Source organism: Hemibagrus wyckioides, linkage group LG24, assembly GCF_019097595.1.
Source record: "Hemibagrus wyckioides isolate EC202008001 linkage group LG24, SWU_Hwy_1.0, whole genome shotgun sequence".
In the NCBI taxonomy this organism is placed as follows: Eukaryota; Metazoa; Chordata; class Actinopteri; order Siluriformes; family Bagridae; genus Hemibagrus; species Hemibagrus wyckioides.
Genome location: NC_080733.1, coordinates 12,422,904 through 12,450,392, shown reverse-complemented (window position 1 = coordinate 12,450,392; position 27,489 = coordinate 12,422,904). Strand labels below are relative to the sequence as shown.

At 36.8% G+C, this 27,489-nt stretch overlaps 1 protein-coding gene across 2 annotated transcripts; it reads right to left on the bottom strand.

Moving 5' to 3' along the window:
* Window positions 1-621: 621 nt before the first annotated feature.
* On the bottom strand, window positions 622-26,557 carry nudcd1 (NudC domain containing 1). Of its 2 annotated transcripts, none has more exons than XM_058378303.1 (10): window positions 26,315-26,557; window positions 24,004-24,158; window positions 19,950-20,138; window positions 18,509-18,701; window positions 16,411-16,599; window positions 9,343-9,550; window positions 7,932-8,076; window positions 7,632-7,757; window positions 2,318-2,477; window positions 622-1,051 (listed from the first exon to the last, which is right to left on the bottom strand). In XM_058378303.1, the coding sequence occupies exons 1-10, from the start codon at window positions 26,427-26,429 to the stop codon at window positions 765-767; spliced, it is 1,767 nt and encodes a 588-aa protein (XP_058234286.1). In that variant the 5' UTR covers window positions 26,430-26,557; the 3' UTR covers window positions 622-764. The 2 variants fall into 2 exon arrangements, with proteins under 2 accessions (XP_058234286.1, XP_058234287.1); XM_058378304.1 differs by having other exon boundaries at window positions 18,521-18,701.
* Window positions 26,558-27,489: the final 932 nt, after the last annotated feature.

The following is a 27,489-nucleotide window of genomic DNA, read 5'->3' as shown; positions in this document are numbered from 1 at the left end:
AGTTATGAGGCTAATGTCAGTAACAAGAATCTTTCTATAAAAATATGACCAACAAGCTACCTGGCACAATTGTTTCCTGAAACTCGATCAGGGGTACAATTCTTTGCTCACAAAAGCCCAGAGCAGCAAAAAACATGACCAAATGGTTTCATTTAGACTCGGAACAGATGAAACATCCAGAGCAGAGAAGGTAAAGGTATATATAAATATATCATGTATGTAGTATGTGTGTGTGTGTATACAGTATGTATGAATGTATGTATGTATGAGCAGCATGTCACAATAAGCAACATGCCACAATCCAAGCCATGATGTTTGAAACTGGAGTTGCTAAGCAACAGCCAATTTTGTCATACAATCCTTCTACAGTGTGTTTTTGATTCACTGAAATACCTTGCTCTGAATAAACACCACAGCCCACCAGTTGGCCATCACCCATGTCTGCTTCCGGACACTGTAGGATTCCGCTACTGTGTTACGAATAGATGAATAAACCCACATCGCTTTGACTTTAGCCAATTTGAACATAAGAAATCATTTTGAAAATAAATCACCAAACCTATGTAGTGAGCAAAAACCCTGATAATAGATCAATCTGCTTATATTTGATCTAGTTAAATATTTGCATGATGTTAATTATTATCTATTACATTACCTAACAAGCAGCTCCAGTAGCATGCAATATTTGGACACCATTTGCTAATTGAGCTTAAGGTACACTTGATTCATTAACACTCCTATCTCATACCTCCTTTTTTTTTTTTTTAGTTATTCACCTTGAGGATGAACATATTTTTGGATGTTAGAATGAACAGTCTCTCATTAGTAGCCCTGAAGCCCAGCACAGGATCGTTAGACTCCAGACTGGCTACCTGTTGCTTGGCAATCTGACCAATCTGGCGGCCTTGTTTGCGATTGAAGAGCACCGTGTCCACGGCTGACGGCTGACGGTAGATGAAAACTCGCCTTACGCACTCTGCAAGGGACGCATATGAGAAATTGGGGGCGCATGTCGCGAACTTTTTATCCCTCTTCGAAGCCTGTACATAACCTGAGACAAAGCAGAACAAAGGAGTTATGATGAGGGTGGCTAAAATCACACATCAGTAAATTATGCCTAGAATTGGAGTGTAATTTAGTGAGCTTAACCATGGTGATTCTCGACAAGCCTGAAGCTGATTCTTAAAACTAATTACTGTTGATAACAAAGCAAGTAAGCGAGGCTTAGTACATAATGACAGAATTATCATCCTCCAGACAGTTATTTCTGACAGACGGATAGACAAGAGGCATCAAAATGGTCCTTGTTTCTCCTTGCCATAGCCTATTATTATAGAAAATGTCCCAGCATTCCAAAAGACAAAAAAAAGCATTCCAAAACACGAGACAATATGAACAGAAATATAGTTATAAAATCTTATTCCCATGACTCTGTTGGTCTCCAGATCTGACCTGGAAAAAAAATCTTTATAAGAGTTAGAATAGAGACATCAGGCTGAATGTAAGCGAGAATCTTAAAGCTGCTCAGAGAATACAAAAGAGGTTGGAGGCAGTTATAAAAGCAAAGGGGGTGTAAAAGTTCATTTATTCATTCTCTTTTATTAAACTGCTTTATTCTGGTCAGAGTCTATCCCAGCAACACTGAGCAGCAAAAAAAGAAATACACACTCGCATGTGGACACACAAGCACACTCCCACACACACTCACAAGCGCGATCCCACGCACATGTATACTCACACACTCGCATACACACATACTCGCATGTGCACGATCATGCTCACGCACACATTCATACATATGCACACTCATGCATGCACATGCAGCAGGATAGATTTGCTGAGGTCGTTAATAAGTTTCTAAAATGTAGAATAGTCAAAATGAGATAAAAATAGGATGTATTAATGATGCGTGAGCGGCATCATGCTGGCATCCAAACTTTCACAGACGGGCCCATGCTGGAGCCAACAGGAAAGTGCCAGCTTTCACTGTGCACAAGCCACAAGTACTAAAATTCCTGCAATGAGGACATCTTAATAGACATACTGCATCAAACTGACTTCAGATCGATACTTCTGTGTGATATTTTTTTTAGTGATTATATATCAAGCTAATGCATAGGTATAGTAGGCTGGAACAGGCAAAAAGACTGTGTAAAGTGCTCAACATTTTTATTAATGTAAAAAAAAAATCTATTTATCTGAAGTCTACCGATAGGCTGTTGTGAAAGACAATTTATCTGCATTTAAGATTATGTCTTGAGAAACATATTAGTTTTCCATTAGTCATGGAAAACATTTAGACCAGCAGCAGACTCACCCAGTGCGTTAAAGGTGGCGATGTGTTCCCACAATGCATCAGGCTGCTCGGGACGCGGCTGCCACAGCAAGGCGTCAACATCATGCCGTAGACAGAAAGCCGGCATTTCAGATGGATTCACGTCTACGGTGAAAAGGTACTGGTGGCTACCAAGGTTCACCTTATGAAAGAAAAGGAAGAATTTTAGAACAATTTCAGAATAATTCAAAAGTGAACAATTAATGGAAATTCATCAAGATCATAATATTGCCTCAGTACAGTTCCAGGTTCAGGTTCCAGGTTTATAAAGACATGTTTTTCTGTAGTTTTCTGATACAATTAAAAGGCACATGGACTTTGAGACGTTTGCAGTTATCAGCATTAATTTGTATATTAGAGTACATTTTTACTGCAGAAAATTCCTACAGTAACATTTTTGCCGCTGTAGGCAACATTCGCTTAATTTATTTAGCCCCCATTACTGTTTTTTTCCCCTAAACACATAATAGCAGATGGCAGAATTATCCAAAATATTCAGTAATTTCATTACACTCTCTTCAATCCTATAAAAATGGACATGGAAAATGCATTCACACTGACGCACATAATCACGTCATAGTAAGACTTGTCAACCTGGCAGTTTTGGCAGCAGGCATTCGTTCAGCCTAGAGTATTCACCCAGATTAGAGTCACCCTCCTCCATACAAAAACTTAAAAATGTGCATCACTTTACAAAAAATACAGTCTGGGGAAACAACTCTAAACTGAAAGGGAGGAAGAAAAAACGGGTTTTGATCCTTTTTTTTTTAACTGATTTATGATCTATTTTTTTTATGTCTAAAACATAAAAATAACCAACTAAAAACTAAAGGCATATGTTTTTATTTAGTCTGCTTTAACCTTTTTATTTATGTAATATGTTGTTATTTAGTCTACTTTTTTATTGGATATGTTTTTTTTGTTGTTTTTTTTCTACTTAATCACGTCCATGTTTCTTCTAGAAGCCGACTTGATTTAGTTGATCTAGTTAAATGTAGAAAACTGTACATTTCACATTTCTGGCATTTGGCAGACGCTCTTATCCATAGCGACATACAAAAGTATGTTGTTGTTGATGATCTTACGGCTGCTCCCTACATGTGTAAGGGGTCGCAAACAGTGTACCAACTGGTCCTCATAACAACAGGTTTAATGCTGGATGCCCGTCCTGACGCAACCCTCCCATTTTTATCCGGGCTTGGGACCAGCACTGCATCCATTGGCTGGGGTTTGGGCACAGGCTGGGAATTGAACCCAGGCCTTCCACATGGTAGGCGAGAAACCTACCACTGAGCCACCAGCACCCTTGTACAAAACTGTATATATAATAGAAATTGTTGAAATGTTAAAAGCATTCCTTGCCTAGAGCACAAATAAGCTACCACTTTACAGACATTTGTGTGACATGGCATCTTATTGCACTTTCTTTCACACATTTCAATGTCAGTACTTCATAAGAACATAACAATGCCTGTGAATGGAAAAAGTATAAAATCTCTCTCCAGGCTGGATTTCTTGGTCAACAGTCACACTTTGAACAGGTTTGGATGTAATAATCAAGCGGAAATGTACATAACTAATGAAATACAAGATACACTGCCTTTTCAAATGAGAACAGAAGGGCAGATCTACTCCATGGTTTAATTATGGAGATCAGATGAAGGTGTGGATGCCACTGCTGACTTTTCTGAAAGCCAGTATCCATGGCATCATATTTGATTTCTAAAGAACAATAGCGCTAAAAAATATCTGTATGTAAATAAAAAAGCCATTAAGAATTATTTTCATAGGTTCTTTCTAAACTTTTTGATTTTCCTTTTTTAAGGTAGTTATGAAACAGCACCGTTTTTCCTTCATAAACTGCGATCAGTCCTCTGTAATAGCCAAACCACTTCGCTAGATGCTCATTAAACAGAAAGAGGATAGGTTACTCCTCTTGCTAATACACACGCAATCAGGGTTTAATGAAACATCCTTCACCTTTATCAAAAAGCAGGCGAGAAACTTTTAATACCAAATTTCCCAAAAATTGAAGTTAAATGTCAAAGCCTTTTACTCAACCAGAAGCTTGTCTTAACTCCATTCAAGAGGCTATGTGTGAGTCATAAAGGTAACACACTGTTCTCATGAGGAGTTCAACTGGAGAACCTGAAGACCTTTCAGCCCTGTTCCAGCACTCAGCTGAGAGATACAAATGTACAATCAGAGCGCTCCGGGAAAACCCCCAGGGGCAGCTTCTCTGGTACCACCGAGGATGTTTTTAAAGCTTAATGTGTGAGCAAGTGCACTCGTGAAAAGGTCAGCATGTTTCCATCACGCATCAACGCGCACAATTTGGTAGGTTGGAGGGATGTTCTCAGTATAGAGAAAAGAGAAGCAAAAGGAAGAATCTATACATGTACCTTCAGAATACATTTATATACAAAGCATAAATCTTTCGTGAAGTGATGTATTTGTCAAGTTTCTTTGTCTTTACATGAAGTACAGTTATCACTAGGAAGACTGCTGAAGACTAATTTGAATCTTTTTCACGCAAGATATTTGCACGAAACTCGTCTTTACTAAAAAACATGTTTAATGAAAATCTTTCTTCCGGCATTGCTAACAAGAAGACTCAAATATTGGGGCAAAAGTAATAGTTTCAATTAATAGTTACTACAGTGTTGTGGGGAAAATATTCAGTGATGAGAATCTGCGCTGCGTGATGATTTTTTTTCCCTTTAAAAGCTCACCCCAAGGTATTTAGTCCCACTTTATATTACAGCAATTTGCAAACGATTTCACTGTGTATAAGAGTTGTATGTCTTACTATTATTCTTTTATTGAATGGAACATCTGCAAAACAGCCCTCTTGAGGCAAGACAGACTGCAGTTTACATTGTTAATATTGTTGTTACTCTAGAAATAATAGCGCATTGAAACAAGCGCATTACTGTAAACCTGTGATTTGTCTTGGAACTGCCTTAGGAGCGGCTGCTATAGAAAAGCAATACCTTCTGACCCAACCTGATTGAGAATTCAACATTGTTGCAGTATATAAAGAAATGTTCAAAAAATCTGAATCGATCACCACATTTATTTTTTTATTTCTCAGTTCATAGTCTCTGTACATGCAGTATCCCAGATTATAGTCACAGTAGATCAGGATGTGCACCAGAAGCAGCTTTCAATCACAAAGTGTCCTACTGTTTCCCATCTATGTCAGAGTTTGAGCCTCGTTTCCACTAACCACTAAGGAACCACTAACAAGACCATGTTTGGTGACTCAGAGAAATAAGTAGTTGAATGAAACCACTGGGTTTAGGAAATTGGCCAGAGCCTTAAATGAAACTAATAAAAGCTTCCTGGGATCTAGAACTTTCTTACCCTGAGTCACAATAATGTAAAAACTTGTGCAAAGTGTGAGTGTGAGAAGACTCATAAACCACTCCAGCTGATTTACTAACAGCTTCTACAGAGGACTGCATCCATCAAAAAGCAAAACAGCATGTTTTATTGATTTAATGAACGTGCAACACGCGGTGTTTTTGCAGTGAATCACGTTGCACCCACAATGCAATTAACTAAGCATGAAAGCTTAGTTCACATATTGCTTCCTTTCCAATGTGACATCATCCATGGAATTCTTTATTTTAATCACCCACAACACGCCTGTTAATGGTTTGTGCAATTTATCTGACTGTGCATGCAAATTAGTATTAGTAGTAGTAGTAGAGATCTTAATAAATCAGAGCCTTTATGTGCCAATTTATTTACTGAAGATTTAACATTCACTGCATCCCATCAGCCTTGAACATACCCAGGCATGCCACTGAGTTGGAGTTTATGTAATGGGTATGACTGTGTTTTAACTATAGAGGAGTCATAGCAGTTTACCACAACTCCTGCTATATGGAAAAGGGCACTAAAGCACAAATAGCTGTGATGCTGCCAGTGACGTGATGCTCCTTCAGCTGGGGAACAATTTGTAATAATAAGAACAAGAAGTAACAATTATTGAATATTAATGTCAAGGATTTTTGTCACAGCATCAGCATCATAATGAACATTTCCTTAGGATTTTTGAACCTACAGTTCAAACGCTGCCATGTACATTTAAGGACAAAGTATTTGACAAAAAATAAATCTTTTTGTGATGGATTTTTGTGGAGAGTTATTTTTTATCTTCATTAATGACATGCTGCTTGGACCAATGGCAGAACAAACACACAGAAAAGTAACTGCTTTCCTGTACAGTGCAAGTGGGTCAGCTATACAAGGTTCAAAAAAGCATTAGGGTTCGACCCATATTTAGTCTCACTTCTGGACTCACAGACACAGCATGAACACGACAAATATATGCAATTGCATTCAAATATTTTCGGGCTTTAAATTTAGCAAGGTAAAGTAAATTGTCTGCATGGTTTCCTTAAATTGTCAAGAGATTTGTTAGAAGGCACATATTCGCTCATATTTACACTATACTGTAAGTAAGGAATAAAATACTTGGGGAGTGCACATGATGTGCGGCGAAGAGCACCCACTGCTTCTTCTTCATCTCTTATGATACAATGCCTGTAAACAATTGTAAATATTATACACAAACACCAAATCCTCCCCCAAAATGCTTCATTTTGGTGGCAAGAAATCTGATTTGGAATGTTATTTCCACCACCCATATAGTGACAGCTTGTGTGAACGTAGCTTTAGTCAGATATACAAGTCCCTGTGAATGAGCTGTTCCTATAGAAACAATAGTGTATGAGAATGAGTGCATTAATATAAATCTGTGATTCGAATAACATGTGGCACTACAGCCAGATCTGCTGCTACGGAATCCTAATAAACCAATCAGATTTGAGAATTCAACAGTATTTGAAGTGGTGCCCGAATATTAATATCCACACAACTACTTCTAAGAGAGTTAACACTATAATGTAGTTTATAAATTGAGGATCAAGTATCTGCTTGTTGCACTTGATTAAACAAAAGAAACATATTCTGTGTATCCTGTAGTCAGACATGGATGAAAAAAGTGTATCCTTGAGACTACTAGTCTTACTATTACCTGAGATTTGCAAAGATAAAGGTCCCTCTTGAGATTTCTACCCGGCTGGCATCATTGTTCGGCAGCCAGGACAATTAGGAACGCTCACGTAAGCAGTGACGCAAGACATAGTGCTTGTTTTGCTAACCATGGATTGGTTTTTTAATCAGGTTTTCTTTCGTCTTGTTTTCACGGAGTTTATGTACAGAGTGCTTGGGATGAATCACATAAAGCTGATCAATTGCGTGTGTAGTTCATGTACTGACTCACCACATGGGTGGGCTTCAAGGTGGCACCATCAAACCGCATGAGTGTTGAACTATCGTCAGGAAAGCCATCACAATCCTCCAGTTCCTGGGCATTACATGGAGGTTTATCTTTCTCCGGGTTAGCATTCTGAAAAGACATGTAAAGGAATGTTAGAGAAGAAGGGTGCATAAATATAAAGGAATAAAACGAGAACATGCAAATGAAAGAGCGTGAAAGTGAAAATATAAAGAAGCAAGAAGGAAATAAAAAGTTTTATTTTGGATAATGAGCGTGAAAGAGAGGAAGAGGAGTATGACAGACCAGTTCTTCAGCAGTGAGGTACGCGAGTCTCTGATGGAGCTGTGCAGCTTGTTCCTCATCCACAATGTACTGTCCTCTCTTATCACCCAAAACCAGCTCGGACCAGAGCGGCCCCTCACTGCGCTTCTGCAGATGTACCTCCAGACTGGACACACACACACACACATAAGCACAAACACAGGCAATACAATTTCTACTGAACATTAATCCTTACTCTTCTATGAACTCTAACCACATACAAACAGCGTGAGTCGTGATCATTTGCTGCAAATTTCCTCAGTGTGTTTTGCTTTTTCACACCTCATTTTCTCATTTATTATGATAGCTCTCTTTTCTGGTTAAGCTTAATTCATATTTTCATGAATGAAGTTTCATGTCTAGTTATAGTTATATGAAGAAAAAATAATGTAGTAGAGTAGAAGACTAAAGTTTTTGCCCCAGCAGCATTTAAAAATGTATGTTAGCTTAAATTTGGAGGATGTTTTGGCCATTTAAGACTCTAGCCACTAAAATGAAATTATATTAACTACAGTGAAACCCATCAAGAGTAACTTTAGACACAGGACTTCATTTCTGTCGTGTGTTTTTTTTTAAGTAAAAATTTTTTTATATAACATTCCCTTGTTTTTTTTTAACACATAAAAATCCCAGGACAAAAACAAATGTAATTTTTTAGGCAGCTGATAGACACTGCTATTCTGAATGATGCTTTAAGGAGATGTTTTATAGTTTTGTACCACAGAGCTCTTGAATTTTTTAATCTAACTGATAAGGGCAAGAAAGTGCATTTTATTTTCAATAACAGTAGCTTAGACAGCATTTCTGGATGCAATATTAACACACTTGTTTATATTAATATGATATAGTTTCTATAGTAACAGCTTGTATAGCAGACACTCTACATAATTGGATTAAAAAAAGTTTACTTTCTGATATGGTGGTTTATTTGCAGAGATGCTTATTTAGCATTTCTTTTCAAAGTCTCCAGTGTAAAATCTTTAGAGCAGTCTAAAGTTTTCCAACACATGAAGGTCTAATGTGATGAGCTACTTTTTTGTCTTATTAACTATAAAAAATAATAAATAAAAGAATAAATTTTCTGTATAACGCAAGTAAAAACAGGAACAAATGTGTTTTACAAATATCTATAATATTATAGACTATATAATATATATTATATATATATAATATATATAATATTATATATTATAAACTGTTTGTTTTGTTAAATTGCTGTGGTCTAAGAGGAATAAAACGCTTCATGATTTTCCCACAAACACATTCCCTATTCTGTTTTCTTCCTTACAAATAGTACTGAATAGTGTAAACTGAATTAATCTCACAAGGCAGCACTGAAAAATTGAGCACAAATAGGTTTAACAGTCTTTATCAGAGCTGTTAATTCTCCCACCTCTTCTCATCTTTAATGGTCCAAACACTGGCCTCAGGGTCCACAGGAGCAAAAAGCTGCCCCTGTAACAGAGGTGCATAGTCTTTCACACCCACACACACACTGTCTACGAAGAGCTTGAAGCAGATGTCATCTTTCGTCGTGCCCTCAGGCAAACGGACGCACACCGTGACGTCTTCTTCAGTCTGCTGCCAATAGTACACGGGCTCTACGAGCATAAAATAAATAAAAGGCTTATGAAAACCAAATGTTAGGACACAAAAGGTCCTTTTTCAATTGCTGAACAATAACGGGGGTCATAGTCTCAGCAGAGCGCTTCAGGATAACGAATCAGAAGAAGCGAAGAATGAACAAAAGATTTCATTACAAAGCTTTACCTTGAGGATGCATATTGTCCGGTTGCAGTGTCCTATTGATGTTCCTTTGTTTAAAAATGATTCATTTAAATGAAAAGAGGGGGAAAAAAACAATGAACACATCTTTGTATGTTCCTCATTACTCTCTCAAGCACTTACTTCCTTTTCATTTTCATGGCTGCAAAGTGGCTTTGGCAGATCCATGATCTCACATCTGTTTCATTCATTTACAAATTACAGATGCGGAATTCAATGCCAAGTCATTTTGTACCACAATAGAAAAAAAAATACAACAGTGTCATTGAGTGAATCAAAATTATACAGAAATCTATAAGTCCATGAGGAGTATTAGAAATGGACTTGGTATAGTAATGATATCCAAGGCACTATTATTCTCTAGATCCTTTCAGAAGAGTTTGCTTCTTTCATTTCAGTCCAAAACACAGAAAATCTGTGTAATATTACAGACAAAATGGAGCAAGAAATAGAGAATATATAGTTGAAAATATATAGTTGAAATGGTTGACTCTTTCTCTCTCTCTCTCACACACAGAAACACACACACACCTACAGCCTCACAGTTTCAGACAAAACCATAACACTGAAATTAGAACAATTTTTCTCTATAGTGAACATGAGGATGAGGCTTTCCACAGAAATAGCGGGGGCTTCATTATGCTCTTTTGTTGATGAGCTAGTAATCTGAAGCCTGATCTCTGTCTCAGCCTGGTGACTAAGAACGAAGTGGCTAATGCTCTACCTGTACATTAGTTGTGTGGGTGTAATGTTTGTGTGTGTGTGTATTAAGAGCAACACAGTGCTCCTTTCCCAATCCCTTGTTCTCTTTCCATGTGCTGTAAATGAGCATCCTCTCTCCTGTGTGTGTGTGTGTGTGTGTGTGTGTAAGCAGTTTTTTTGTTACTGCAGCAGGTTACACTGACACAAGTTGCCTAATGCATCACGGAGGCGTTCTCAGAGACTCTCAAGTCTTTTCATAAAGCTCCAAATAACAAATTCACGCTGTGAATTTTGAATGATCCATTAGCCTCAGCACATCAAAGAAAATGTTCAACAGCAAAACACAGAGTCTGCTCTTAGATGGATTTCTATTCAGCATGCAGCAAGTTTAGAGTGACCAATGGAAAATGACCAAAAGGAAAGGGTCATGCAATGCAATGAATGTCTGCATTTACGTCATTTCCAGTCCTAAATTGATTAAAGATAGCTTTGATAAGCACACATCACTGATGACCCTTTCTTTCATGGACTAGCAAACCTTTTCATGAGTAATGCCTTAAAAAAAAAAAAAAAAACAATGATTTCCAAACAAAATTTTTTTTTTCCTGTGAAGAAAAGTACAACAAAGTGAAATTCCATTAAGATCATAAAAAACTCTTAGAGGCATAATTCCACAAAATCTTTTTCCCCTTAAAAAAAACCCAGTCCATTAATCTCGCAAAACTCTGTTAATGCATCTTTAGATTAAATTAAATTAGACTGGATTCAACTTTGGACTTTGGACTGAATACAAATACGTGTGCAAAGAAATGCAGCTAGGCATCTAGCCAACAGTAAAGTGCAGAGTAGGAAATATATCACTGCTGTGTTGACTGAAGTATATTGCAAGTAATATAGACATATGAGAACACCAACTCTATCAGGTGCAGGCAATGACATTCAGGAAAAAGCTGATGAGTAGAAAGATAGAAGAAGAAGAAGAAGAAGAAGAAGAAGAAGAAGAAGAGGAAGAAGAACAAGAAACGTCAGTATAGTGCAAATTTTTTCTTCACAATTCCCAGCTGAGGGACAGAGTTAAGGGTCAGCCATGATACAATGCCCCTGGAGCAGAGAGGGTTAAGGGCCTTGCTGAAGGGGCCCAACAGCAGCAGCTTGGTGGTGCTGGGGTTTGAACCTGAACCTTCCGATCAATAACCCAGAACCTTGTTCTTCCATAACTGTCTGGTTTGTTTCAGCTACAAAATCAAGAGACTATACTGGACAGTCAGGACTGTTGAGAGCATTATTGGTGTCCTTTGGTGATCTTTATACCTCCAGAATGAGCAAAAGTGCTAAGAAAATCAATCTGGATCCCTCACACTCAGCCCACGCTCTCTTCGAACCGTTGCCTTCTGGTCAGCACTACAGGGCACCGACCACCAGAACAGCCAGGAACAAGAATAGCTTTTTCCCCCACAGACTATTTCATCCTGAACAATTAAAACATTCATAGCTATACACTGTCCGCCACATACATATACATAGATTCCAGACATTGTACATTTGTAAACTAAATACTTAAATAACATATCTGTACATTCATGTAACCAATTACATCTCTATATTAATACCTCTGTATATAGTGCATTATGTAATTTTCTGTTTTTCTAATGTTACTGGTATACCTCTACTCCTAATAATTCCTATTCCTATTTGTCTGCAAATATGTTTGCACAATGTCCATACTTTCTTCTGGAGCTCCTGTCACCAAGTCAAGTTCCATGTGTGTGTAAACATACTTGCTAATAAAGCTCTTCCTGACTTCTTCTTCTGACTTCTAACCACTTAAGCCACCACTTTCTAATTTGAGCCATCACTTCCCACTAGACAGCCAATATAGACGGCAACATCGCAGCAAGGGTTGAGCTGCAGTGTGAGGGAGTACCAAAAGAAACACCAAGAATAGCTATCTAGACTTTTCAGCAACAGTACAGAAAGAAAGCTCAAGCAAGACAGTGAGGATGTGGCAAAAAAGAGGGTCTTTGTAGCACACCTGGAGCTGTTGCCTGAAAGCCTTGGGAGAAGGCGGACATTTATTTTTCTATTAGTAAAACAGGGGTTGATTGAAAAATTTTGGGAATAACTGGTTGCAGGCTAATCAAAGTGATGCAGCTATAGATATATGAAGTGCTTAACAGACACTGATAGAGATACAGAAGCAAATGATCTAGATACAGATTGATGGGTAGATACAGATACATATTTTGTGCGAAAACAAAACGCACAAAATATAAGTGATATAAAATATTATGACAAAAAATGGATATGTGCATAAATATATATACACTAAAAAGAGAGCTCTATATGATGCAAGTGTGGATAGAATGTGTCAAGAGACAATATAACAGTTTGTATTACAAAATTGTGTTCAGACTAGAAATACATTCTGAGGCAAAAAGAAATCTGAGCCTTGTTTCTTGTCACAAATTGTTGCAGATCATTCCAAGGTAGAAGGCATTTCGTGTTAATACGGCTTGTTGACAGGCTGGGAAGCCATTAAATCTGAATGGAAAAACACTGACATGTGAGAAAAGTTATGTATGCAGGTTTACACTTCATTACTAAAATAAATCTGAAGAAACAGCTATTCTGTATTAATTATTCTGTATTGAAGTTGCATATAGCTTCGGTATTTACTAGTTTGATTTTTTTAATTGGTTGCTTATCTAGAAAAAAAAAACCCTTAAATTTCATGCACCTTTTGCTTGGCCTATTTTTGCTGGAAATTGAAAATTAAGTGTCTAAACATGACATGGGTCCTGATTTTCAGGACGGGGCGGTGGTAGCTCAAGTGGTTAAAGCTCTGGGTCCTTAACCGGAAGATTGGGGTTCAAGCCCCACTGCCAAACTGCCAACGTTTGGCCCTTGAGCAAGGCCCCCAACCCAACCTGCTCCAGGGATGCTGTATCATGGCTGACCCTGTGCTCTGACCCCAACCACCAAGGATAGGATATGAGAAGACAGAATTTCACTGTGCAGTAATGTATATGTGACAAATAAAGGCAACTTAACTTTTAAAATAAAGCTTGGCTCTTTTTTTCTTTTTTGCACATATACATTCTCTCCTCAAGCAGTGTTCTTTGAACGTCTTTCTCACCGTTTTATCACTTTGTAACGTTTTCCATTTTTTCAATATGGTGTACTAAACCAGGCCCTGGCAGAAAAAATAGATATGAATATACATAAATAAATTACATTAAGCTCAGCTTGACTGAACCTCTGAGTGCTCCTACTGAGCAAATTATCACCTTGCATGGGTGCTATTGATATACAGAAGATGTAAGGCAGTCTGATACTGACACTCTTGCCATTAGGCTTAAGAAAACACGCTGATCTCATTAATGCCATAAAATATCAGTAGGTTGAATGTAAGAATAACTGGAGTGTGAGATAAAATTCGATGCCAAACATGGGCAGCTCTAAAACAGAGCAGAAAATCCATTTTTTGGCCTCTGGTAAAATTAACGTTAGTGGCTGAATACACTGATAACCACTGATAACCACTGTTCAACCACTGATACATTTTTATATATCAAAAAGAAGCAGTTACCAGAATGAAACCACTGTACAAAGTACAGCACGGACAAACCCAATGTTACTGTCCAGTCTGGGCTTTGTTATCTGGTGTTTCATGCATGGTGAAAATGTATGTGTTTTCACACTTTCTTTTAACACGTACATATAAAAGAACATCCCCAGAGCTGAATGAACTGTTACTGCGTCTCCTTGTGTCCAGATGGGCCTTGATCAACACTGAAGGTGTTATTTTAGCATCCTAGGTGTTAATTTAACTCTGGGGGATTTAGCGTCCTTGCCGGAATAACTTCTCTGTTGAAAAATTCTCTGCTGCACGCCTAGGACAAATATTTTTAACCATTACCTGACATACTGCCTATCCACCTTAACATAACCCTCTGATGCTTTGTGTTCATTTTATTAAAGAGTGATGTGGGTTTTTATTTTTCACAAAATTCCAAGAATGGTTGTTGGAAGCGATTTTTCTTTCCCCTCTCCATAGGTGGTTCTGAATGTAGAGTGATATTTATAGGGGCTTGATAGAAGAATAAAGGTTAAATAAAGCTTAACAAAAGAAAACCACATGGTCCTCACTTCTTGCGTATGTTTCTCCCTTGCTGTAGTGGTTTGTTTTGAATCGTGGCTATCATTTCTTCTCTAGTTTCTATGGAGACCAATATTCAAGGACACTGAGCACATCTCTGTTTCCTCAAGTTCAATTTTTGTCTCATAAAAATTTGGGCCACTAGTTTTAATGGTTTGCTCAACTTTTACAAGATATAGAGATACTAAAATTTAGTCTCTAGTCTTCGCTTGGTCTGCGCAAAAAGAAAAATGGGATTTGGAAATGCTAATGCATTTCTTGTTTGTCCACTTAGAAGTGGGTTGCCTGATGAAAGAGTGGCTTCTTAATGGTGGAGAGGATACTGCAAACTAATTTGAAAGTAGTTTCAGATTTTCTCAGAACGGTAATTAAAGCCGTTCGGGGGAAACGAGCACAGACTTCAGTAGTATATGAGGGGTAATTAGTGTGAAGTGTGAATAAGGTCCTGCTGCCAAATGCAGGCTTTATTCTGCAAAGACATAAATCTTCGCTTAGACAAGATGCTCAATTAAATTAAAACTATGTCTTTCCCTTCCCAGCAATATATACAACTTAAAATGTGGTCTTGCATAGAAAAGGTAAGTGCTTAAAATATAATAACTGCACACAAAGGATTCACCCACCAGTGATTTCTCTATATTTCTCTTATATATTTAAAACATATTTAAGATGTTGAGGTTCTCTTTGGGAGTGAAACGGTTGGACAGGATTAGGAACGAGTATCAGAGGGACAGCTCATGTTGGACGTTTGGGGGATGAAGTTAGGGAGCCCAGATTAAGATCATGGACATGTTCAGAGGAGGGAGAGTGAGTATATTGGTAGGAGAATGTTGGACATGGAGCTGCCAGGTAGGAGGCAAAGAGGAAGGCCAAAGAGGAGATATATGGATGTAATAAATGAGGATATGAGGCTAGTGGGTGCAAGTGTTGAGGATGCAGAAGATAGGGATAGGTGGAGAGAGATGATTGGCTGTGGCGACCCCTGAAGGGAGAAGCCAAAATAATAAGAAGAAGATATTTAAAACATATTTAATTTTTTTCCTCCACAATTTAATCCAATTTCCACAAGAATAAAAGGAAATAAAGTATTTAAATGTTCTCGGAATCAAACTGAAAAAATCTTCAAAACTGAAGAACTGATAAGACAGGAGCATCTGTGTTCAATTTAAATTGACTTATTTACAACTGCACAATAAATATCGTTAAATACATAAATGTTTTATTTACAATTAAGGTGTGAATAATTATCAGTTTTCACATTTTTTTCTTTTTAAATAATTATGAGGACATCTAAATAAGTGACTGATGTGGCTTCAGATGACTGACACACATTATACTGTAGGTTTAATGGTGACACAACCATAATTTAACCATTAAAAAGTGATGTTCAGTAGCTTTCAAAACGACACCAGCCTCATACTGCTGTAATCTAAAGTGCCATCGAAGTCTAAACATCTGGAGCTTCCTCTGTGATTTATGTTGTTTTCCTCTCTCAGCTCGGTGGGAGTGATGAGAATGTTGTGAGAAGTTGCCATTAGGAGGGGAAGGAAAGCATCGACTGAGATGTCAATGAAAGCCTCACCTCTGTGTTCAGTGTGATGAACACTGATTGATGACATTTACATCAATGTTTGTGGTTTAGCGCACTTATTCTTCTCAACACTTCAATTAAATGCTCAGAATATAGCAAGATTCACTGATGTCATGCATGTGTCAAGCACTTCTCTCAATTTTATCATGGTATGTAACACACACTGACTCACACAATATGTTCAGATAATCAGATAAATACACTTTTTTTTTTTCTTTACTGACCGCTGTTGTCCACCTCCATGTCTTCAGGTGACGTGTCCTCCAGAGGAACGCCATCCACCTGTGTAAAGGTAAAGGGTTTTTCTGATGCCACCATCACCCCTTTCCCCTGAGGCTCCACAGCAGCGTAGTGAGGTACTGACTTGCCCTTCATCAACCTCCTTTTCCTCACTTCATACTTCTTTTCTTGACCTGCACAAACAAGATTGGAGCTTACCTCAATTCTATTGTGAGTCGCTTTGAATTAATACACAAGCCCATACACACATGCATACATACACATATACTTACATATACACACACGCACATATACAAACACACACACACAAGCATACATATACTCACATTATTACATATACAAACACACACACACACATATACACATACTTACATATATAAACACACACAAACACACATACTCACATTATTACATATACAAACACACACACATACATACACAAATATTTACATATACACACACATATACAAACACTCATGCACATACATACACACAAAGACACGTATACATACATACACATGCACACATGCACGTACGAATACAAACTCACACGCACGCACATAAACAAACATGCACATACATACACACTTGCATATACACACCCACATATACACACACGTACATACACATGTATATACTGTATGTGTACACTTACACAAACATACATACATATATACACACACACAGGCACACACACACTCGTATGCACACATGTATGCACACATACACAGACACCCAGACAAACATACATACACACACACACACATACACACACACACACACACACACTCGTATGCACACATACACAGACCCCCAGACAAACATACATACACACACACACACTCGTATGCACACACACACAGACACCCACACAAACATACATACATACACCCCAAAGTTTTTATCAGGTACATTTTGGGGACAATTCTGACCCTAGAGACATCCATATAAAGTAAACACAAGCATGAAAATTAACACATGGACATGCAGCTGTTTTTGTTAATATTATGCTAAAATTTAAAAACAAATCCAATCACTGGGCCTCATTTAGTAAAGTTGTGTTGAAATAGTTTTTGAAATGATGATTAAACTGTACAAAAGTGCCTCCTAAGGCTGGAGTGTGTTCAAACTGCAGTACCAAGTTCCAGCTCTACCTCCTGTCTTTTGTCAGAATATCATGGTTAATCTTATTTGTATCCATTTATGGTTTTGTATAGCATGTTTTTCCAAGTCATTAATATTCGAAGATCGAGTTTCGCAAAATTTCCTCAACTACATTAAAAACTGTAATAAATAAGATAATTTAATCTCGACTGCATATTCAGTGTAAAACTCATCCCAACTGAAGCTGGGACACGGTTTCCATTAGTGAATCCTCCTTTATATGTAAATTTCTGGAGCTGTCATGGGATATAAACGTTTTTCCCGAACTGACTGAATTTTCCTGAATACCCCAAAAGATTTATGAATAATTTCGTTCGTATCCAGTTTGATAAACGAGGTCTATTGTCTCAACCCTACGCTTCTCGGAGCCTGTCAGTCCCTGTGAAAGAGAAATGTCATCTCATTGTTGGCAAACAGTTCAGAAAATCAAGCTGTTAGAATCTGCCCAATATTGAATTCCCATCCTATAACAAAGAACAGTGCATTGCATTAAAACAAATTTTACTGTATTGAACCATGCATTAGTGGTTCCATAGAAAATAAATAAATAAATAAATAGGTTAATTAATAAATAATAAATGAATGAATGAATGAATGAATGAATGAATGAATGAAATAAATAAATAAATAAATAAATAAATAAATAAAATAAAATAAAATAAAATAAAATAAAATAAAATAAAATAAAAAAATGTTTTAAAAAATTAGGTATATTGAGGCAAGCATGAGCTTAAATGAGACCGATGTTTGGGTTAATTTATTCTGTCTTTAGACACCCACAGACTAGCGAATCCAGTAAAACTGGTGTGCATCCACTCATCTAGACGGCACTAAACACTGAGGTCTGGTGACTTTTATTAGAAAATGACTTTGTAATTCTAATCGAAATCCTAGTGGTTTAGAAAGTTAAATGCTCACCATCATGCTCACCAGCAAAGTTATCCACAGTAACCCATTCCAGCGTGGTGGAAAATCCGCTGCCTTTGCTATCATCATCTGGATCTTTCTGGATACGTAGCAGCAGCAGCTCGATCGCATGAACCCCTGCCTGGACGTGGGAAATGCTGTTCAGGATGATGAAAGGCTCCCCGAGAGACTCGCTGAACATGGGCTTGTTTCAGGAAGAGTAAAATCAGATGATCAGAATCACATTTAGAGAATGCTTTATAAGAATAACAACATTTTTTTTTAAAAAATGGCCTGGAAATACACAACACAACACATCTCATGAGGCTTTGCTTAAATGAAACACATGCAAAACTCACATGAAATTGTAAGCCTACAATTTTATATTGTGAAAGTGGAAAGTCCCACTTTAATTCAATTCCATTTTTTCAATTAAAATGAAACAGACAAGTTTATATTAGTATAGCAGAAGAGTGTCCGTAGGTTTTAAACGACACAGATACAGTTTTACCAAATGATGGCATAAGTATTAGCCTCAAATTAGCTTATTATTCATTATTCTTAATGTAAACAATTCTGTTTGTAAATCCATCAGGTTCCTGTGGGTTTGTCAGAATTCATTTGGCTTGAAGCTCCTAGCTGCTAAGAACACTGAGTGACTTTACTGGCAAATATTTATTTAGTCTTTCTTTGAATCGACTCTAATATTGATCCAGATTAAAAAGGTCAGATCAGTCAAGTCAGTTAATATTTGACTGCATGTTGTTTAGGTGATCAGATGAACGATCAGATATCTGGCGAAAATTGATTATCGTGCGTTATTATTAAGTGCATCAATTAAGTGCATTTAGATAAATGTTGTTAACGTTTCAGAATCTAATAAACATTCAAATGTACAGAAAGTTGCCCTGGGTGCGTGTGTGTGTGTGTGTATATTAGTGTATGTATATTTTTTATCAATATGTTCCAGTAATAATAATAAGAAGAAGAAGAACAACAACAACAATCATCACTGCACCTTTCAGTCACTAGTTATATATAAATAATTATAGGTAGTAAAATAAAAATGAGCAAATAATAATAATAAAAATAATAATAAGGAATTAACAATAGCAGAAAGAAATATGTATATATGTATATATATGTATATATATATATATATATATATATATATATATATATATATATATATATATATATATATATATATATATATACATATGTAAAAGCATGTGAAAATAAAAGGTTTGACCTTGTTGAAGCATGAGAAAGACTGTTCTACAAAATGCTTTCAGAAACACTTTCTGTGTAAATTAGCTTTGACGCAGAGAAGCATGTTAGAAAAATGGCATCTTAAGAAGCTTGTGTCTCCTTTAAAAGGGGTGCTTTAATAACAGGAAGTAAGCTAAACAGCCAGGAATTATTAATATTTCATTATAGGTTTCTGTCTTACTTCCCACTTTAGATGAGAGCTCTCTCCTCTCTGGCTGGTGCGTAACAGGGTCAGAGAGCCGGCCCCGTCCGAGAGGGCAGCGCAGGTAGCAGAGCTCAGACTCAGAGACGCGCAAAGCCTTTCGCCCTCAAGTGGGCTGGGGTCAGAGGTCATCCGAAACACCTCTCGAGGTTTCCCCAGTGCTGTGTCCTAGAGAGAGAGAGTAGTTTTCTTATACCGTTTTTTCTCAAGGGATGATGTTCAGACTCAATGCATGCTGAGACTTTTTTTAAACCATGTTTGGATGAGTCTAACCCGCACTAATCCCCATCTACTACGCTTCAAATGCCCAGTGTGACAGAGGATTATCATGGCGCTAGTATCAAACACCTGCAGATGTGAATCTGGATATAATCAAGGATTATTTGTTTCATGTTACTTAAATTTTGTGTCATGACGTTTTGTCCTGTTGCTAGGCATCTCAGCAGCGAATCACGTTTCGAGGTTCCATGACTCACGGTGGTGCTCGGTGTGTTGATGTGTATGAAATTACAAAAAAAAAAAAATGTGCTCCTGCAGATTTGAAGCATAACATCTCAGAATACTGAATGAGGCTCAGAGCTTTCACAGAAACTCATTACTCTAAAGCTGGCTGACAATAAAATATAATTAATAAATATACCTCTGGCTAGAAATAGAATTAAATAACAGGTCACTCACTGTTAATACAAGATCAAGAAGCTTTTATTGTCATTTTGTCCATATGTACCATTTGACCACACTGATGCAGTACATGGTTCCTCTAAGACCCTGGCGCTACATAATGTTTAAATTGAGCAGACGCCCTTATCCAGAGCGAGTTACATTTTATTTCATTTTTCTACACAACTGCGCAACTGAGGGCCCCAGTGATGAATTCATGAGCACAGTGGACACTTGTTGGACCTAGGATTTAAAGCCACAAGTTTCAGATCGGTAGTTCAATGCCTTAACCACTAAGACAACAAAGAACTAAGGGCTAAAAAGTGAAAATTAACCAATTTACTTAAAATCTGTGAAGATGGCCTCCTGGTGGTCCGGCGGCAGGATCCGCTCTCATTTCCTGTGTAAAAACCTGTGCCAAATCAATATGATCTGCTGTGGCGACCCTGAACAGGGAGCAGCCGAAAACAACAACAACAACATGAAGTCTGTGAAGATTCTCAGTTCTCTGGAAGCGGAATCATCTCTAGCTTGAAGCTGCTCGGAGGAGTAGCGAAAAGTTTCGATCTAACTACAATGGAGTCCAGTTGACACTATTCACATAAAGTGCATGTGTGCAATCTTGTGCAAACAGACAATACACTACACTACAGGACAGACACATAAAACAGCGCTGACCACAATACAGTCTGTAGGTTTTTTAGTGCATAAACATGCCATGCACTGTACGCATATATAAAATGTTTGTAGCAGCAATTAAAAATGTGACTGAAATCACAGACATTTATCAGGTGATCTGTAACTGTATGAGAACAATGTCAAGCACCTATAGCGGCTCTTAAATTAATGTAATGTGATGGGATTCTGTATGGGGTTTTTTTTATGCAGATTCGACAGATGTTCTGCTCTGTCCGCATTTCAAGCCCCAATTTGTTCAATTTCATACAGACATTCATAATAAATCTATACGTCCTTATAAATGGACTATGTTTCCAGTGGCAGTGCTCCAGCTTTAACAATTTTGCATCATCAGGACAGAAGTTTGTGTTAAAGTTGGCATAAGATTCTTGAGGTAAAATCAGAAACAGAATCAGCTCAAAAGCAGTAAAGAAAAAGGCATTTGTGATATCACTATAACAGCTTCAGCAGTACAGAATTCATGAATATTGAAGGCAGAGTATTGAATACACCTCAAACTGTGTGTGACTTCATAATTAAAAAAAAAAGGTCATCGTGAAAAAATCAGCTCAATTTATCTGATAATCATTAATCACAGTGTTCACGGGATCAATTTGAAAAGGAAGAAAGAAACAAAAAGAGCAGCTACGTGCAGGCACTAAGCTTCAGTCAAGTTTCCACATCGTTCTCCTTTTCACCTTTTGGTTCGCTTTTCTCCATTCGTTTGACTGTTCGCTGTGCAAATCGAAGACTGTTCAGAACTTCTAATCCATTCAAAGTGAACATAAACTCAGCTCCAGAGAGATAATTAGTGTATAATTACAGCATTCAGGATAATTCCCTACTGTTGGGCATTAAAGCATGAAAAAATGCACACGAAAATCACTGTTATTATATATTATTGAGTTCTGAACTTTTAAACGACTGGTATTTGTATTCTAATAATATTAATAATAATACTAATACTAATAAAAAGGACTCATAGTTGATGATGTTCAAAATGCTTAGAAAAACATGCATTATTTCTGGAGATTCCGTTCCTAAAACACTAATCTTTCCAAGATACAGGAATAAAGAACATAACCTGAAATACCAATTTATATATAGACAGTAATCAGGTACACAGTTGCACAAAGATCTGACTGCTCAATTAAGTCCAGTCAACAACAAATAAATACAACGTGTCTATAAAGTGATCTGTTTTCTTTTATGGCAAACGATCGACAGACAGCATAAAGTGTGTGCGCCACCTAGTGCTAGCAGGAAATAACAACATAATCTGGTCAAACACAGAAGATGCTCAGAGTAGAAAATATTCAAGCCGTGAAGATGAATACAAGACGAAAGTTAAAAAAAATTAATAAATCTCTGGTTTTTATAGATTGTAAACAATTAAACACTGTTATATACTTTTTAGATAATTTACAATAAAAAAAAATTATACATGTATAAAAAATTTGGCATCGAGAATTTACATATACCGTATTTAGATTTTACATATATATTTTATATTATACTTTTAAAGGTGTTAGTTAGTATATATGTTTTTGTTCATATTTTAAAAATTATTTTTTAATTTTTTAATTATTTATTTAAATGTTTTCAAATTATTGCGATATATACTCATTTGTTTGATTAATTTTAAAAGATGTAACTATTGCCCAAAGGAATAAATAAAATCTATCTATCTATCTATCTATCTATCTATCTATCTATCTATCTATCTATCTATCTATCTATCTATCTATCTATCTATCTATCTATCTATCTATCTATCTATCTATCTATCTATCTATCTATGTCTACCCGTCCGTCCGTCCGTCCGTCCGTCCGTTCCGTCCATCCATCCATCCATCCATCCATCCATCTGTCTATCTGTCCATCCATCCATCCATCCTTCCATCTATCCATCTATCTATCTATCTATCCATCTGTCTATCCATCTGTCTATCCATCTGTCTATCCATCTGTCTATCTGTCCATCCATCCATCCATCCATCCATCCATCCATCTATCTATCTATCTATCTATCTATCTATCTATCTATCCATCTATCTATCCATCTGTCTATCCATCTGTCTATCTGTCCATCCATCCATCCTTCCATCTATCTATCTATCTATCTATCTATCTATCTATCTATCTATCTATCTATCTATCTATCTATCTATCTATCTATCTATTTGTCTATCCATCTGTCTATCTGTCCATCCATCCATCTATGACAACACTACCATTAAAGAGAGAAGGTAAGCAATGCTTTGCTATATTGAGTGTCCATGAAGTACAGTATTTGAAAATATTCTGTGAAATTGTTTACTTGGTTATACCACATACAGTAAAGCCTTACTCATGGTTCTATAATTATTCATATTAAAGTCATCACTAAAATGTCAAGGCATGTCCCTGCCTAGAAAAAAATTATGTTCAATGCATTTTTCTTCCTCTTTCCCTCCCTCCCTCCATCCCTCCACCCATCCATCCATCCATCCATCCCTTTATCCCTGCATCTATCAACCAACCAATCAATCAAAAGCTCAGATTTGCAGGCAGAGCTGTTTGCTCAACTTAAAACTACATTTGAAGGAAAAAAGAACTGGGAAAGAAGGCTCCTACATCTTAGTGAATAATTCCATTGGAATTCAGGTCTTAGTGCTGATCTTTACAGTCATTATAGAGTGTTTAAAAGACTCACCAGCGTGACCTTCATATTGAGCACTCTTCCCTTGCAGTCAATGAAGTAAACACTCTCTTCATACCATGGATCAGCGTGGAGGTAATTGTACATGCCGAAAGCCTTCATGTGGTCCAGAGTGTACTGACTGTCTTTCAGTTTCACCTCGGCCACCACTGGAAGAGAGAGAAAGCCATTTTTCACATTATTATTATAATAGTGAGGATACAATGACCAAAATTCTAATATTGAAGCTAGAGACGGACCATTGACATTTTATTACAAGATATTAAAAGCTATAGGTCAATATTAGTCACCAAGCCAAGTTTAATGCAGTTTCTTTATGGTTACGTATGTTCAGGCTTACATATAGATGTAACACTGCATCATTTTATTTGCCAGAGTCACATTCTGCTTAATAAATAATCACACAGTATCAATATTCTTAAAAGAAAAGAAAAATGAACTTCAGCATTAAAATGTTGCTCCTATTCAACAACATTCAAGGCATAAATCTGATGCATCAGGAATCTTTTAGCCCTGAAACTAATGGTATCAGATTAGTGCATTTTTCATTAAGTGAAGAAGTTTGGTGTTATTCCTCAACAATATTCCAAATGAACAAAAAGTTCTTCTTTTCTATCAGTTTACGCTTCACATTAATTTTGTGGAGCATCTGCAAGATCAGTTCTTGATGCCATTTACATTTTAGCAGCTACAGAGTATTCTTCCATCACTGGCTTCTCTTTTCTTCTCACTCTCACTCTCACTGTGTGTCAGGATGTGTAAATTGGCAGACATTTATCAGACTACACAATAATATTGTGATATCATCGTTCATTTTCTGAACTGCCTATCCTATACAGAGGACCTGAAGCCTGGATGTCAGGGGACTCACAAGGTGGGAACACCTTGGACAGGGTGCTAAACCATCACAGGTCACAATCACACACAAGTGACAATTTAGAGATGCCAATCATCTTGCAACACGTCTTCGGACTGAGGGAGGAAACCAGAGTACTTCATACCAAAATGATATCAAAATCTGTGGTGTGTTTTATTAGAGAGAGAACAGCTTGTTGTTTTATGAAGAAACCACAAAATCTCTCCAATGGCAGAAAACAAGCCACTGACACTGGAGACTCCTTCCATGAATATTAAATAAACAGCTCCATAGAAAGTCACAGCTGCTACCAATTATTCAGAGTCCATTGTCAGGTTTTATCATCTTTATCAGACACTCACTCTATCATCCAGTTCTACCATAAAAACATTATGCAAGAGCTACTACATTACACCAAGCTGCTTTATGTAGTTAGCTAGTAAATGTGTTCAAAGACAAGACATTTACCTACAATAATTTGATAGCAGTGGGGGCTCTGGGTTGTTCATCGCTAGCTCAGGTTTCAAACCCCAGCACCACCAAGCTCCACTGCTGGGCAATTGAGCAAGGCCCTTAACACACCCTCCCTGCTCCAGGGGCACTGTATCTGTATCTGACCCCCAGCTTCCTCAGCTGGGCTGTACATACTGTACACTATGCACCGTACACTCCGGTTTGCACAGGAATCTTCAGTACACTCAGATTTCCACGACTCGTCGTAAACACATAGTTTTTGCTCATACCTGGTTTTTGCACAAGACCTTATTATCTCTTGTACCTTTAAATTCTAGTTTTGGCACATTACTTTATTATCTCTTATACATTATTATCTCTTATCACTAGTATTTAGTATTTTTTGTTACATTTTATTATATATGTATATTTTGTACCCTTAAATTCTAGTATTTTTTGTTATATTTTTATTTTCTTTTTTATTTATTACCTATGCTTGTGGATACTGCTGAAAGTTGTAAATTTCCCATTGGGATGAATGAAGTATCTATCTATCTATCTATCTATCTATCTATCTATCTATCTATCTGTCTCTCTACCTATCCGTCTGTCTGTCTGTCCATCTATCTATCTATCTATCTATCTATCTATCTATCTATCTGTCTCTCTATCTATCCGTCTGTCTGTCTGTCCATATATCTATCTATCTGTCTGCCTCTCTGTCTATCTATCTATCTATCTATCTATCTATCTATCTATCTATCTATCTATCTATCTACCTGTCTGTCTGTCTATCTATCTATCTATCTATCTATCTAGATAATAAAGGCATCTTGCCCTCAGTTCGTCTATAGTTTAAGTTGCATGACACATTACACACACAATGTAAAATTTCAGCAGCAACAACCACACCCGATCATTTAATCCCGATCACATTAAGAATTAAATTCTGACATATCTCACACAGATAGCAATAAGATTCAGATTTAATCTCACCAGCATCCAGGTCTACATTATAGCATGGGATGGAGTCTAAGGAGAGTCTGTAACTTTCAAAGCTGGGATCCAGTAGATCTCTGTTCACTTTCAGTGAACAATTCGGATTCGCCATGTTCTTATAGATCGACAATAATATCTAAACTTAAGTGAGGAGAAATTAATAAAAACCTAGTGCTAAAGCTAACTGTAGATTGACGTAGAACTGAAACTCATGCTTCCTGTGGGGGCTTTCTTGACGGACCGCTAGCTCGCGCTGTGAATCCTGGGAAATGTAGTGACAATACTGTGCGCGCCCATAACAACGCGTGTATTTAAAGTGAATTAAATCACCATTGTACCGGTTTGGAATTAAAAGAAATATCAAACGTTATCAAGTAAATATACTAAGGATTACAAATATGCGATTCTTGTACGTTATGTGGGGTAATTATTTCACAATAACTCCACTCCCCAGTCTGCTTCAGAGTGAAAGCGGAACTTTGAAATCAAGTGTTTCCCTCCGGTATATATATAAGAATGCACTGTAGTGTATTGACCGTCATGTAAATAAATCACCATTAATAAAGTTAAATATATAAATATAGTCGTTTTGATTTGTTATTATTTCCAATATATTTAAGAATACAGGATATAATCTGAAAGAACTTTCAGTTCTAAACAATATTACTAATGACGTAAACAGAAAATCTGACTGTTCAATTCGTTAAATCAACAACAACTAAATGCATATAATAATCTGATGTTTATAAAGTGTTCAGTTTGATACTGTAGATGAAATACAGTGTATGATATCAGCTGGCTATATAAAGTGAGTGCGCCGCCTGGTGTTAGAAAGTATTCACAACATTAACTGGTCAAATATAGGAAATTCTCCGGCTGTGAAAATATTCAGGAAATGTACAACATGAAAGTTCAGAATAAATTCTTAATAAACGTGCTTTACACTTTAAATCCTTTAAAATGACTCTTTATATTTTGTAGAAAAAAAACTACATGTATTTACTTGAAAAATGTGTTTGGATATTTAAAAACTGTGACTAAGGAATGCTTACTTATTAATGTTTAGATAGTTAGTTAGTTATTTAGTTAGTTAGTTAATTATCTAATTTAGTTAGCTAGTTAATTAATTAGATTGTTAGTTAGTTATCTAATTTATTATTTAAATAATGAGT